General features: G+C 42.0%; 1 protein-coding gene across 3 annotated transcripts in view; it reads right to left on the bottom strand.

Annotated features, from left to right (window-relative positions):
- The window catches only part of SH3RF1 (SH3 domain containing ring finger 1), a 112,175-nt gene extending 99,748 nt beyond the window's left edge, over positions 1–12,427 (bottom strand). Inside the window, exons 1-2 of one of the 3 annotated variants that reach the window (XM_061584113.1) lie at positions 11,989–12,427; positions 9,259–9,740 (exon numbers count right to left, since the gene is read on the bottom strand). In XM_061584113.1, the coding sequence (XP_061440097.1) occupies positions 9,259–9,639 (381 nt within the window). In that variant the 5' untranslated portion in view covers positions 9,640–9,740; positions 11,989–12,427. The remainder of the gene's footprint in view (positions 1–9,258; positions 9,741–11,988) is intronic. The other 2 variants (XM_061584114.1, XM_061584115.1) reach the window with 2 other exon arrangements.
- Positions 12,428–15,746: the final 3,319 nt, after the last annotated feature.

The following is a 15,746-nucleotide window of genomic DNA, read 5'->3' as shown; positions in this document are numbered from 1 at the left end:
TCTTCTAAAAAGGGCACAATGGTTTAGTATTTCCTTAGGGTATAAGCAGATTGTATGATTCAATAGCACTCATCTAAATTCATTTCATTCAACACAACAGCAGCTGTCATTAGTTTTCCCCGTAGTTGAATTCCAAAGTCCCAGAAATCTACTGTTCAGTAAAAAGGCTACTAGAATTCTACTGCTCAGTATGAATATGGTTCATGCTCAATGGGTACAGCATCTATGTTGCATGCAGAAGGTCCCAGGTTCAATCTCCAGGTAGGGCTGGGGAAAACATGCTTACAAGTTCACCATTAGCAAAGAGAAATCGCTTCCTAGTGGTCTCCATTAGTGAATAAAACAAGAGATCCTTTCCTTGAACTTTGAGGGTGGAAACCTCTCGCTTTCAGCAGACAGATCATGTCCCTTCCACAGTCACAAGAATATATGAAGCTGCATTTGACTGGGTCAGACTGTGGTCCATCCATAAATAAATAACATAAATCTAGCTCAGTACTGTCTACACTAACTGGCAGGGTTTCAAACAGGAATCTTCCCAGCCCTACTTGACAATGCCTGGAACTGAACCTGGAACCTTCTGCATACAAGACATGAGTTCTTCTACCAAACTACAGCCCTTCTGGCACATGCAAAAAACTTACAGAGAAAAGAGTCAGCCTCCTACTTCACAAAAGATGGACATGCTCAGTCAAAGCAAAATTAGTGTGAGATAAGTGAACAATCCTGCCCCACCCTAGGAAAGGAACCACTCTCTCACTTTGTGCCATTTTTTAGAAGCATTCATAAACAGCCAGAGATGTTCCAGCCTGATGTAAGGCAAGAGGCGTATCCTTTCCTTTCCCTAGACCTCTGGAAGAACAGGGTCATTCACTTATGTTTTACTGGGTGGCTCAGCACAGGGAAGCAGCAAGAAACCTTCTCATCATTTCCAAATGTGTCCCAGTCCAAATCAAGATTAATTAATGACCCTGCCCCATTCCTGAGAGAAGGGATCAGCTTCACCCCATGCCAGTCGGAGAGATAGTGTATCTTCTTGCCCCAACCCTGTCTGCTGTGGGGCAAAAGCCTCACTCTGTTCTGCATGAACCACAGGACTTGAGGAAACGGGTGACCTGAAGCTTGCAAACAAAAATAATGTGCTGGCCACCAAAGAGACAAAAGTTGTGAACCTCTATACTTGATTGCCATAATCTCAGTCTGTTCATTGGTTAATATTCTTTCAACCCACTGTTACTACTCTTTTTTGAAATCCTAATTCAGGGGTCACCAGCGCAGCATCCATGACCACCATAGCACCCAGGTAGGCCTTCACTGGCACCCCTAGGAAGAGCTTTCTTTTGAGAAAAAAACCCTCTTAGAAAGAGTTATGAAGCAAAATATGCAGGTACTCTTCTAAGTCATGTGTGAAATGAGCCAGACTGGCTGTTCCTACCCATCAGTATTTTTAATCAACAAGTGAAGTCAGTGCTCTGACCAATGAGTTGTTTGGACACCAGGCAATAAGGGTCCTAAAAATCTGCTGTTTCTCCCTTCCCTTTAGTGCACTTTTCCTTCTTCTGTCTTATTTTCTAGTAGTCCTTGGAATCTCCGTTGTTTGCACTTCCTTTGTTTTCCCTTTACCAACCTGGATGCATCTTTCAAATGGTTGGTTTGTCTGAGATAAAGTACTCTCTCTAAATTATGTTTTTGCAAATACTACTACTCAGTAAGTGCAGGTGATGCTAAAGAGTCCTCTCTCCAAATGGCAAATTAAAAATGTGAACACTTTCCAAAAAGACTTAGTTATATGTCTCCTGCTGCTCAGGATCCAAAGCCAGGCACTCATTAAGAATTCACTGCACAGTACATACCCATGAGCGTCCCAATTGGAGGTCGGCTATTATCAAAGGTGCTATGGACTTTGAAGAAGCACGGGTACAGGGCGAAAGGGACAAATGAGCTAAGCAGAAGGCAAGGCAAGCAAATCCTCATCGCAACCGTCTTCCATCTAGAAACCTATCTCCTCACTGTGGGAGGCTGTGTGGATCTAGGATTGGCCTCCACAGTCACTTAAGGACCCACCGTTAAAGACCTTATCTTGGAAGACAATCTAACTTGGCCACGAGTGATTGCCAGTGAAAATGTACACATGTATATTCAGAAGTAAGGCTCTTTGTGTTTAATGGAGCTTACTCCCAGGTAAGTGGGTACAGGGTGGCACTCTGGGATTCGGTTTATGGTTGGTATTGGGGAAACAGGGTTCTTGTGCCTTTAACAACTGTGCCTTCAACAACTGTATCTCCACAATCAGGACTGTCAAGACGTAGCTGACTTACTACTGTAAGCATGAGGTTGTCCGAGGGAGGGGAGAAGTAGCAATTACTGTACTCGCTATAATTTTGTGTTATATCATGCCCCCCATATGGTGTTATGCCCTGCCCCCCATGGCAGTTACTTTATGCTATGCACACTCCCATGGCAGCCATTTTGTAACTGGTGCCTACAACAGGGGTTCCCACACTTCTCCCCCCCATGGATCACTTTAACATTGCCAAGGGTCTTTGGTGGACCACAATGATTTTGTAGCAATTGTCATGCACTGTGTTAGATGCTGTATGATTTTAATTGTATTTTTATTACTTCTTTTATTTCATATATATTGTATTTTGTTGTATTGAATGCTTTGGAATTCAAATTGTAATACAATATATAAGAAATAAAAAAAGGAAAATATGCAACGAAAAATCAGTGTGAATATTTAATGCAATGGATGCATAAGGAACAAAAATGGGAGGTATCTGCTGAGGGATTTTTGTGTGTAGGTGGGACTGCTTGCAAAAGGCAAGAAATCAGTGTAAGGGGTGGGAAATGGATGAAAAGGCTTGTACTGTACTCAAAATACTCCACAGATGTAATCTCCATTATCTACAAAAAAATCCCTTAAAACCTGTCAGTATTTCCCTTTCTCCTCCTTCGCCCTCACCCCCTCCCCAATAATCTCAGTTTTGTCTCTTTTTCTTCCCAAACTTCATCATGTAGCCAATCCCATATTTACTCAGCAGTAAGCTCCACAGAGATCAGTAGTGGATGTGCCTAGGACTGCAGTCTGAAAATCCTATGCGCTTTTACTCAAAAGGAAGCCGAACTATAGTCTCTGGCACTTACTTGCAAATAAGCATCATGGTTTGCAGCCCTGAAATATCTTTATTCTTTTTCCTGCCTTCATTCATATTGAAAATGTCCAGGCAACTGAGGAGGAACACTTTAGCTTTGGGGTGGTGGTGGTGGTACATTAAAGTGTGCTAGAAAACAGAGGAGAGAGAAAAGGATGTGTGGCGGGTGTAACAGGGGAATTGATACCAGTTGTACAAAAGGAAGAGAGCTGTTTGTCAACGCTCTCTTGTTTGACTTGACTCCATTACTGCCTTGAGGTGCAGGTATGCACAAACACTAGAAGAGAGAAAGGGTGGGAAGGACCACCAGAATGGACACCAAGGATGAGGAGGGAGAGACAGACTACCTGCCTTCTGCAACTACTACAGCTAGAACTGGAGCCTGGGTAAAAGAGGTTGCTACAGCTTCACCTCCTGGGGGAGGGGACTTTTCAAATCCAGTAATCTTCCATATTCCACAACGAAGATTTAGAAGAGTGAGACAAGGGGGAATGCAGTATGCTCTGCTAGCCCCAAGGGCGGGCGGGAAGGAAGATGGGAAACAACATACAATACAAAGCCTTAGAGCAACAACAAGGGAGCAGCCACTGCTCCTGACCTTCTTCACAGACACACAGTGGACCACCAGCATGAAGTTCACAGACCACTGGTGGTCCATAGACCATAGTTGAGGAACCTCTGACCTGCAGCACTCTCATTGGTCCAAAAAGGTTGGTGCCCCCTGGTGTAATACCTCCCATGTTATTACTATGACACTATTATTTTAGGATCTTTTCATAAGTTAGATAGATCCGATCTACAAAAACAAGGAGTCCCTCCTGCTGAATTAAAGTAATTCAGTTACCAGAATGTTTAAGGAATTCAGTATAACAACTATACCTCTGTATAGCAGGCGTACCTTGCCTTTCATTACATGATTGCTCAGGCAGAAATAAAACACATGGTAAGTGAAGCATTTGACTGTGACTTCAGAGGTTGATTGGTAGAACAGAGGAGGAACATAGAGTATAACAACATGCAGGAAGCAACAATCAATTCTCAAAGGACTGGCAGACGGAATAGTCAAGTGGAAGTGTGGTAACAGGAAAGGACAAAGTCGTGAGGGAATAGAAAGGAAAAGCTGTAAAGGAAAAGCAGAAAAAAGAACAAGTAGAAAGACAAGGAATGAGAATCAGGCAAAGATACAACAGAAGAGGCATGAAAAAAGTTCTTAACCATCTTCCACTTTGCCTATTGTGTCTTTCAATGTTGTTGATCTCCAATTCCCATCAGCGCTAACCACTGGCCATGCTGGCTGGGGATGATAGAGCCCACCAACATCTGGAAGGCAGCACATTGGCTATCCCTGCAATAAGAGAACCACTGTTAATTATTTATCCACTAATTTATTTCAAGAGTAATCACATGAAAAAGTGGACTCTAGTCTACAACATTTATGTGGCAATAAATCTATTAGTCTCTGAAGATGCCACAAGATTCTTTGTTGGTTTTGCTGTGATAAGCTCATACTGCTCCCCATCTGGAAGCTGATCTAATTCTGTAACATTAGAACTGTGGAAAGCCCAGAATAAGGAAGATGGTCCAACAGAGCAACAAAAAGTCTTGTGGCACCTCAAAGACTAACAAATTTATTATGGCTTAAGCTTTCAGAGTACAGTCAAGCTCATCAGATGCATGAAGTGTTATCATATATACATGGTTGGGATAGAATTGTAAACAGTGTGGTCAGAGTAACATTTAGAGCTGCATGAGGAGTCACCTGGTCACAATCTGGTCACACAGTATAATAAAATTAATAAAATGAAGTAGGATTGAACTCTCTGCCCTGCAAAACATACAGAAAAAAGTGTTGCACAATATATACATAACAGTGTTGCAGAATGTAGTCCAAATGATGGCATGATCCAGTATTTTATTTAATTTTTCCATTTTTAAAAAATGCATAAAAGCTTTAATGAGTGCATACAATAGTGATATTCAACTTTAAAATGAAGAGTAGCATTTTCATGTTTAGAAATAGAGATGTGAAGGCCCAGAAAAAAAAATGGAAAAATTCAGCAGGGGAAAGGGGGTTTTACGGGGTTTTTTAAAAGTCTTTGTTTTTTCCAAAAAAATTGAAAGAAAATGAAGAAAAATGGATTATGGAATGTTTTATTTTAGCATGATGAATAAAATGTTTCATTGACTCTTCCCCCCCCTTTTTTTCCTCAGTTCTTTTTATGGGAATGGGTGCTTTATGTCTGCTTGACACTGTGGAGGACTAACAGAGACATCAATCATTTTCTTTATTAATCTTGATGGTTTCTTCTGGGTTTTTTATTGTTTTTTGCCTGCTCCTCATAAACTGGCAAAATGAAAGGGGTTCCTTACAGTTCAGGATCTTGTAGATCCATTTGTTACCAAAAAAAAGTAAAAATTTTAAAAAGTAAATTCAATTTGTAATAATTGTTTGAATAAAATGTACTTTTGATATACCAAATGTGATAATTTTATGCCAAACCAACTTGTACACAATTACATTTGATGTTCCTGAAGTAACAAAGTGACTTTCAATCCGTAAAAAGTGCTAATATTGCATTTTCCTGAAAATTTCCATTGTTTTCTGGGGGAAAACCAGAAAAAATCATGGCTTCAAAATTTCTGGAAATTTTACATCTCTATTAGAAAACATACTAAATGATAAGAAAACACACTATGCACCGACATATCACATGTATGATCAAGATAAGGGTAAAACATATAGCACATTGCCCCCAATATACATATGCATAGACAGCATGCCTATTAAAATCCAATCTCAACTTTCACTTTAAAAAAGATCAATGATCTCTAGACCTCATACTTGTGGAGACAAGCCTGAAAGTGTGTGCACACATGCATGTGTGTCTGAAAGACTCGAACAAAGAGGGCAGAAGAACATTCCACTTCGTTTGTCTGCAATTTCTGAACTTGGCTGATGAGTTTATATACATATTTACAGACAACATAAAAACCAAATGTAATGAACAATACAGTGAAAAGGGCATTGTAGAACCTGGCATCTAATATATTATACCAAAAAAAAGGTATCTGTAGCTTTTAGACCATGAAACAGCATACTCTGCCTCAGCAACTGATTGCATATCTATACAGAGCCCATCTCATACTTCTAACTTTGCTATAGGATGTATTTATGTTTGTTCTCAGTATCAGAAAGTAATGGAATGAAAAATACCGTACTTTAAATGCTTAGATGCCTTAAGGCCTCTGTTCCCTCCCTACATTGGTTGATTTATTACTCAGTCTAAATACAATGCATTCTTCAGAACTGATGAAGCACTTAATCACTGCACAACAAATTCAAACCATACCCAGAGGCTCTGTACGTACAAGTATTACTGGATGAGAAGCAAAGACTTTTAGAAAATCTGATCTGACCTACCATTGGGCATATGCAAAATTAGGTCAGTCACTGTATAAGATTACATTTTTTAATTACAGGTTCTGGATTAAATTGTAATAATTCTAACTACTGAGGTTGGTGGCTAACATATCCAACAACATGAATAAATGCAAAAACAACCACCACCAAGTAAAAGATGGAGCCATTTCAACAGACATACTACTAACTGGCAACACTGAGGAAGATTCTGAAAAACTCTAAATTCAGAAAATTATTAGAGAATATAAGCCAATGTCCATAACCCAGATTGCAAATAAATGAAAACTTGAAATCCTTAAATGGAAAAATGTAGACAGCTTATTTGAATAGCAAAAGAGAATTCAACAATTAGATCCTTCATTAAAGATTACTGTATGGTGTCATATCTATCATAATCAGGCTTCCATATTTTTGCTCACCATAGCAAATGTGTCACCACCCTCTTGCAAGCAGGATCAGCCTACCTCTCAATTTTGAAACTGAAGTTGGTAAGGCTCATCCCAGCAGTAACACATGGTCTTTTCTCCCTTCCATCTCCAGCATTAGGAGATGACCTGGGGGTTGTTTGGATGGTGTTTGGCCAAGGCACCTGGAGCAGGGCCAAACTGGCAAGCCTACCATCAACTCTTTCCTGCTCCAGAATATTTCACTGGCCTTGCTCAGAAAGAGGTGCTCCACTGCATCCGCTGAGCAATGGCTAAACTAACACATATCCCACCTCTCTTTCCTGCAGGACCTTTCTTTTCTGCAGGTCCTTCCTTAACACTGCTTGATGGAGACACCTGGAGCCCCTCAGCCACACAGACCAAACGAGCAGGGAAGGGAGGGATATGAATCTAGCAACTACAGTTTTTTGATTGGCCATTAAGACCAGACAAAAATTGTAGAACCTTAATCATAACTAATCAACAAAATATAGCTTTAGGAGCTGGTGCATGTGAGCTTTATGCTTACCATTCAGTCTTATTCTTAATCCTGTTTAGCATAAGAAATGAGCCTCAAAATAAGTTTGTGCACTCTCTCTCTCACACATACACAGAATTATAAGTCTAGGTTTCCCTAGAGGCTCTCCAGTCAATCTCTATCAGTAATAACAACATTAATTATATTCATTCACATTTAATAATACCAGAAAGTTGAAAAAGCATTCTCAAAGAACAAAGTGCTTTCTCACCTGTTTGTGGGTACAAGGCAGACATGGGGGATAAAAGGGAAAAAAAGATTCCAGTGGTGAATAATTTTTCACACCTCATCAGCCATCATGGTGAGATGGGTATTGGAGGCACTGTTTTACAGTGGTTCCGATGATATCTCCAGGGTTGGTTTCAGAGAATAGCATTGGGTGATTGTCTCTCGGCCCCCTGGCAGTTGTGCTGTGGGGGTGCCTCAGGACACCATCTTATCCCCAATACTGTTTAACATTTATATGAAGGCACTGGGAGCAGTCATTAGGAGATTTGGGGCGAGGTGTCAGTAGTATACTGATGATACCCAGTTCTATTTCTCAGTAACATCTGAATTGGGAGAGGCCTTGCAAGCGCTATACTTGGTGGTAGGCTCGATGAGGGCCAGTAAACTAAATCCTAACAAGATGGAGGTATTGTGGGTTGGCGGTTCTCAAGTCTAGACAATTAGTCAATTGCCTGCTTTGGATGGTATCATACTTCCACTGGAAGAGCAGTTCATAGTCTGAGGGTGCTCCTGGATCCATCTTTGTCACTAGAGGCTTAGGTGACCTCAGAGGCTAGGAGAGCCTTTTAAATTTTTGGCTAGTAAGACAGCTGTGGTCATTTCTAGACCAGGATAGCCTGACTTGCTGTTGTCAATGCACTAGTAATATCCAGGCTGGGTTATTGTAATGTGCTCTATGTGGGGCTGTCCTTGAGGTTGGTCTGGAACCTGCAGCTGGTACAAAAAGTGGTAGTGCCAGCTGCTCACTGGGACAGGATACTGCCAACATGTTATCCTGCTGCTGAAAGAATTGAACTGGCTGCCCATTAGCTACCAGGCTAAGTTCAAACTGCCAGCTTTAGAATGTAAAGCCCTATACAGCTCAGGGCCGGGATACCTGAAAGATCATCTTACCCCTTATATATCCAGTTGATCACTGCGCTCTGCAGGTGAGGGCCTCCTGCAGATACCATCTCATCAGGATGTCCATTCCACACAACGTAAGAATTGGGCCTTTACTTTTGTGGAACCTACCCTTTGGAATTCCCTCCCCTTAACTGAACGGGAGCCATCTATTGTCTTTTTGGTGCCTGCTTAAGACCTTCTTCTTTCAACAAGCCTTTTATGCCTTTATCCCAGTCCGCATCTGTGTTGGAATTGTTTTCAAGATTTATTAAAAAAAAATTAAAAGATGTTTTGTATTTATTACTTTTTAAAGATTTTTTTTAGATGTTTTATAAATGTTTTGTTGTTTGTTTGCTTGCCACCTGGGCTCCTTCTGGGAGGAAGGGCATGATATAAATGTAATAAATAATAATCATAAAATCTTCCTCAGTCATAGCAAGCAAGGAATGGACTAATACTGTTGGTTTTTCCAGCTGAGCCATTTGAACAATCTTCTGTTGACTCTCACATTGAATCTAATTTTCTTGAATTGTCAAAGCAGATTGACAGCTAACACCAAAATGAGCATGTGTGTCTCTCATATGAGTTACATATTAAGACACTTACCCTAACAGGAGGACTCCGTGCTTGTACTCTCTGCTGCTGACTACTTTGAGAACTTTGTAGGTCTTTTGGAATGCAGTTAGCAATAGTGCTAGTCTGGACCTTTAATGAATTTGTGCAACTCACCACACCACCAAGTTTCCGAGGCCTCTGCTTGATGCCATCCAGTAGCCGAACCAGCAAAATATTACTGGGGAGTTCATCAACACTGCAGTCTACTAACGTCCTGCATTCTGGGCATCGAAGCTCATTTCGGGAGCTCACAATGCCCAACAGACACCGTTTACAAAATGTATGTTGACAAGGCAAGACTTTTGCAGAAGCATCAAGGCGTTCTAAGCAGACAGGACACTCCAACAAATCCAGTAAGGCTGATTCATCCATCTTTTATCTAGTTCACCAAGGAATAAGCTTTTACAAAATTCATATCCTTTCTGAGCATGTTAGGCAATTCATGTTATATCCATGCCTCTTCACTCTTCTTTCTGAAATTATTTGTAAAGTAAGAAAAAGAACAGATATTAAAAATAATGGGAAATGGAGGACAGATGTTGCAACACCAGAAATCTTGCTTCTTTTTTGTGCGTGTACAAATGAATGTTAAAAACAATGAAAGATTTCTTTAAACAACAATCCCTTAGGAGTATTTGTACAAAAAACATTTGTGTTTTTCATGTGTAATCCAGCAACCTTTGCTTTAACATGTTAAGAAACGTGTGGGGCAGGAATAGCCTTTTTTAAATATTACCTGGCCTCACCAAAGTAGCGTCTGTAACAGTGAAATAACAATCTTTCACACAAGTGGATCTAAAGCAGGGGTGGGGAACCTGTGGCCCTGCAGATGTTGCCGGAGTATAATTCCCATCATTCTGACTATTGGTCAGGCTGGCTAGAGCTGATGCTCCGCAGTCTAACAATATCTGGAGGACCACAGGTAGGATCCTCATATTAGTGAACTACTTAACTGAACTGTACTGATTACTGGGAAGAATTGCCTCAACTTATTCCCTTTCAGTGGTAAAAGTCAGCAATAACAGCCAACATCAAAGTATCACTAAACTGAGTACCTTCCAAGCTGTTTACAAAATACATGTAGTCAACTGTAATCATCACTACTGCCATAAATCTTTAACCCTTTGCACATTTTCTAGCTACTTCAAAATTATTATTTTTTACACAACAGATCAAACATATCTGAGAAACCCATTGTTTTAAAACCCTACACAGATTTAAGTGTGGCAATGAGAGCAATCTAATTTAAATAAGAAATACAAGTCTAGGAAGTAAACGGCTTGATGACCAACATTCAGTACTAAAACAAAAAGGGAACCATTTATTAAGAAACAGCTTATTACTAAATCATAATTAATTATCTTAAGATCCAAATTTTATATTGAGCATTTGAAAAGCAGAAGACACAATGTGCAAGACCAGAAAACTGTGCAACTTACATTTCTAAATCCTCTGTTTTGCAAATAGCAGCCTCCACCTCATAACACACAGCAAATCATTCCTAAAATTGAGGGAGCTTTCAAAAACAGGTTGCAATATGGGTGGTGTTGTGTCTGTTGTTCAAAATAAAAAATCCCATTGGGTGTATCCAAACCTCTGAGTGCACATAAAGTAGCTCTTTGGATCACAGCCAAGAGGATATTTTAAGTTAAGATTCCAATTTCTTGAAAAACCCTTTGTCATTAAACTTTTAAACTCCTTGGAGAAAGAGAAAAAATGAACTACAGCAGATAGAATGCTGCCAAGTATCTGTTAGAAGACTCTGGCCATGCATCCAACCACAGCAGCCATCAAACATCTATCTAATAAGAGAAGGAAACTCAATATTTAAATAATTTAGTTTTTGCAGCAGTCTGGTGAAAAATGAAAAACAAAATGATTCTCATACTCAAAGACTACCCTTTAAGCAACAAATAATTCACTATCCATTACACAGACATATATAACATAAGAATTTTCGTTGCTAAAGATTTTGAAATAAGCACGTTTAAGATTATTTGAGTAAACAGAAACAGGAGGCCACTAGTGTATGATTATGATAACTGTAGACAGAGCCGTCAGACAGAAATCGTTAAGATGCCTACTACTAGGTTGATTCTGATCATGCGACTTCCTTAAAAGTTCACTTCAAGGCTAGATAAAAGGAGGAAAGGGGAAACCCAGCAGCTTGTTTCTATGGCATACAGGAAAGGGTTTAAGTTTTTGTTTATAAGGCAGAAATAATAACCGAACCGAACTTGACAGACAGAGCGCCTTCCTTATGAGATCTGGAGAGCGTAAATTAAACATTATGGCTTCCTGTACGTGCATAGGATACGTTATAGAGACGCACACCTCGACATACAGCAGAGAAAGAGAGAGATACCCATTTATAAACACAAAAACGTAAAAAGCGACAAGACGCTCACTGGTTTTGGAGAAACATGCATTAAATATAAGCTACCAGCTACCGGCTCCCACTGGAGGGCGAGTACGGTCTCTATGGAGATTTAACTGGTGGTGTCTCATTACCAAAGGTGGACAAACAGAAGACTCGCACAACCCGAGGTTTGTTGGTACTGTAGGAGGCGCAGAGAGAAGGCTTCTTCGTCTCCGCAGAACATTTCCCTTCTCTCACAGCGGCCCCCGGGATGGTAGGCATCGGCTCCAAGAAATCGGGGAGAGGGGACACTAGAGATCAGCATCAAGTCAAGCCTACCTTGTCCCTCCCCCTTAACTCACCATCTCCGCAGTGGCCGTTGGAGGGAGAAAAGGAGTTCTCGGCCTCCCCCCCTTTCCCCCTCAGTCCTCGCTTTCGCGCCTCTTTGTTCCCGTGAGAAGCCGCAACGCTCCGTCTCTCACAACGCGGCACAGAAGAAGCTCTTTTCTACGCTGGTCTTCCTCCCCCCTCCCCACTTCCTTCCCACCCCAAAAGGGGGCTGACGCGGGAAGCCGCCCCGCCTTAAGGAAGGAGCTAGGCTCGGAGGCGGGGGAGACAGGCTGCGAGCAGGTCTCTAAGCACGCAAGCACGCCTGCCGCTTCCTGGAACTCCTGCCTACGTGGGCGGGCGGAGCTCGGTGTGTCTCTCCCAGTCTCCCTCGCACGCTGTCCCGGGGGGGGGATCGCGTGGAAAAGCGAACTGCCAACCTTCTAAAGTGCTCCTTTTCCAGCCGCTGTTCCCTCCCCCTCAGAACATCCTCGCTCCCGCCCATAAGCCCTCCGATCTGGTGCCTGGATCCAGCACCATCCACCCGCCCACTCTTTTCCCTAAGGCACCCCGACTCCTCTCTCAACCTTCATAGAGTCCCTTTAGAGAACAATCTAAACCTTTAATCACTGTTTTCTCCAGACAAGGCTCCCCCGCCGTCTCCACCTACTTGGTTGTTTGTTTCACCCACACCACAGGCAGGACTCACGGGTAATATTACCGGACTCACGGGTAATATTACCAGCCAGGCAAGCTGACGCGGTCAGTAGAAGAGAGTCTGAGGTACGCAGGCAGGCCCCAGGACAGAGCATTTGCGAGAGTTACCCTGCTGCAAAGCCAAGCAGAAGGGAGATGAAGTAAACATAAAAGAGCTGGTCCTCGGATTAGTTACCACCCTGGGCAAGGAGTGCTTTCGGTTGCCCCCCCCCATCAGCTTGCAGGGAATCCAAAGGGTTTATGAGCCTTGGTGCAGGTGTGATGGGGGCCTTTTTGCTGCCCCCTACAAGGACCCATGCATGTGTGTACAAAGCTGGTGCCCACACGCAAGAGTTTCTTGATCTACATTGTGAGAAGTCTTGCCTGCAGGTCCTCGGTTCTCTGGCATCAACCTAAAGGATAGATTTGCTTCATTTTTCCTTACATAAGGATAAGGGAATAGGGATCGGGTTGTGCTTCTCCCCAGTACTCCCTCTAAATTCCAAGCCACTTCTGGCAGAGTTTCTACTTCCTGGGGCCTAGTCTCAAAAGGTTTTCTGGTTGTGGCCGGCTGCTGGCCTTTTCCATTACTCACTGAGGAAGGACTCATTAAGGCCAGGCCTCTCACCACTCCTACGTCTTGCCCTGTGGTAACTGCCACAGAAAATTATTCTCCAGTGGAACTTTGCCTGGAAATCTTAGGTGGTGTTCACTCACTGACTACTTGAACTGTTTCCCTGGAGTTTGTTCTGTGGCAAGAACAGGCTGCCTGCTCCACAGAATCCCTCTTTAAAGCCTACCCTGTTCCTTTTTCTCCTTACAACAAACTGTAACCGGGGCTACTTGGCCTGGACCGATCATAAGCCTGCCTGACCTATCACATCTCTATTGCTGCCCAGGCATAAAGGAATATTTTACCTTACCGTGCTTGGTTTAGACTTCCTTACATTTGGACTACAGGCCCCTTCCTTTCAGCTTCCCAATCATGCATTTTACAGCTAGCTTAAGCCGCAAATTAGCATCTATTCTGTTTCAAACATACCTATGTAAAATATTTACTTCATTACCGGGAAGAGGTTCCATTATGTCGCAATTACATGTTGAGATTCAGTGTCATCTTACATTCTATATACCATTTCAACTTTTTATGAAAACTTTAAACAAAATACCAAGAATTCTGGCGAATGTTGTGGCAGGGGGCAATGGTATGCATAGAAAATGAGGCAGGTGGCTTCTTGCTTTGTGGGGGGCCTGGGGCAAAGTGTCCCCCACTCTGGGCAGCTCTGCAGCTTTATCTATTTATTTATTATACTTGTATACCGCCCCATAGCTGAAGCTCTCTGTATGTATGGCTTGTGCATGACTGCAAAACATAATAGCATAACACTTATAGTTACAGTTGCCAGTGGTGAGAATAGCTTCTCAGAATCGAAATGTACTTGCAATCTACCATAGTGGATGAGACGTTCACATTACTTGCTTTCCTATCCATCAAGAACATTGCTCAAAACCTTCATCTCTCACCACTGTGCTACAGTTTGCGCAAGCCAAAGCTTGAAAAGCCACATTCTGAGCAGTGGCAATAAACTATGCAACACAGAATTATCACAGGTTTTATTTTTAATTTTTTGTTTTGTTTTGTAGCTCTTTGTTTGGTAAGCATTCTTTATTTTAGAATTTCCTTTTTTATCTTTAAAAAGAATAAGATAAATAAAACAGGTATATAGTTGATCTCTTACTGCTTAATTTTGTTATTATTTATGTAATTTTTATTAGGGGCTCCACCCCTGCCTGCTTTGTGCACCAATCCTACCACCTAACCCCAGGAACAGGAACCCCAGGCACCAACCATGCTAAACTGCCTAATGGCTCCAGGCATTGCTGTGTGGCTGTTACTGCATCACTTTTCTCACACTTGCCAACTCTCCCAGGTTGTCTAGGCACTTCCCCCAGATCACCAAGTCACCCTCTCCCCCAGGTCATTAAGGCACCTCCCCCCTCAGATCTCCTACAGAGAAGAAGGGAAGCAAAGGTGGGTGGTAGAAATGAGCTGCACGAAAAGGACCAATGGTAGAGGCCTGGGCAGCTCTGCAGAGACAGTCCTTTCCTGCTGCTTCCATTCTCCTTGCCCTCCAATGGTGAGGTAGGCAGTGGCAGCAGCCAAGCAGGATGACTGCTGAGGATCTGCCTTGGCTTGTCACTCCATAGCTTGCCCAGGCCACTACCACTGCTCACTCGCTCTCCACATTGTCCCTCCATCCATCCCCACCCCACATAGCCTGGAGTAGCGAAATTGAGGCCTCCCATGAACTGGCTCCATGGCTCACCCAGGCCACTGCCCACTGCCGCTGCCCACTCACTCTCCCAATCTCCACCTAGTCTTGCCCACCCACTCACTCATCCTCACCACCACACAGCTCCTTAGAGTAGTCATGTGAACTGCAACATAATGCGTACAAGGCTAACAAAAATATATAGTTAGAGATAGTATTTATTGTATATGAAGTGTGAAGTGCTTGATAATGTTTTCTCAAAGTAAAGCTGTGTTCCACTCATTTTTACCTAGTCCAAATGACATCAAAGTGGATATTGAAAAAGAAACATACTTTAAACCTAATTGAGGGAAGATAATTTTTATAGTTATTACCGAAACAACCTGTAGAACCTTGAAAAAAAGTTTACAGACACTTGCTTTTTGCCACTGTAACTCACTGCAGACAGTACATTTTAAAAAAGCCACCAAATTTAGCTTGGTGACCCCTTCAGCTCAACTTAGCGAAAATCTCAGCTCAACACCCAGGGTGACCACCCAGCTCGCCCACCTTAAGGTCAGTCCTGAAAGCATACATACTCATACATTCTCAGTGTCAGGAAAGCATGTTACTTTCAGTCAGGGGGAAAAAAAAGAGCTATGGTTCATTTATATAGTTTTTTAAAAGATTGAGAAGGAGAGATGGGACTCCATGGTGATAATAAAAGTGATAAAGAAGGTATGCAGCTGCTACGTCTAGCAAACAACTGAAAATATGAGACACACTTAAAATAATGCCACCAAATGACTTTTGGAAATTTATTTATTTATTTATTTATTTATTTA

The sequence above is a fragment of the Rhineura floridana genome, chromosome 9, assembly GCF_030035675.1.
Source record: "Rhineura floridana isolate rRhiFlo1 chromosome 9, rRhiFlo1.hap2, whole genome shotgun sequence".
NCBI lineage: Eukaryota > Metazoa > Chordata > Lepidosauria > Squamata > Rhineuridae > Rhineura > Rhineura floridana.
Note: the sequence above shows the minus strand (reverse complement) of the source record. Positions and strands in the feature narration are given on the sequence as shown.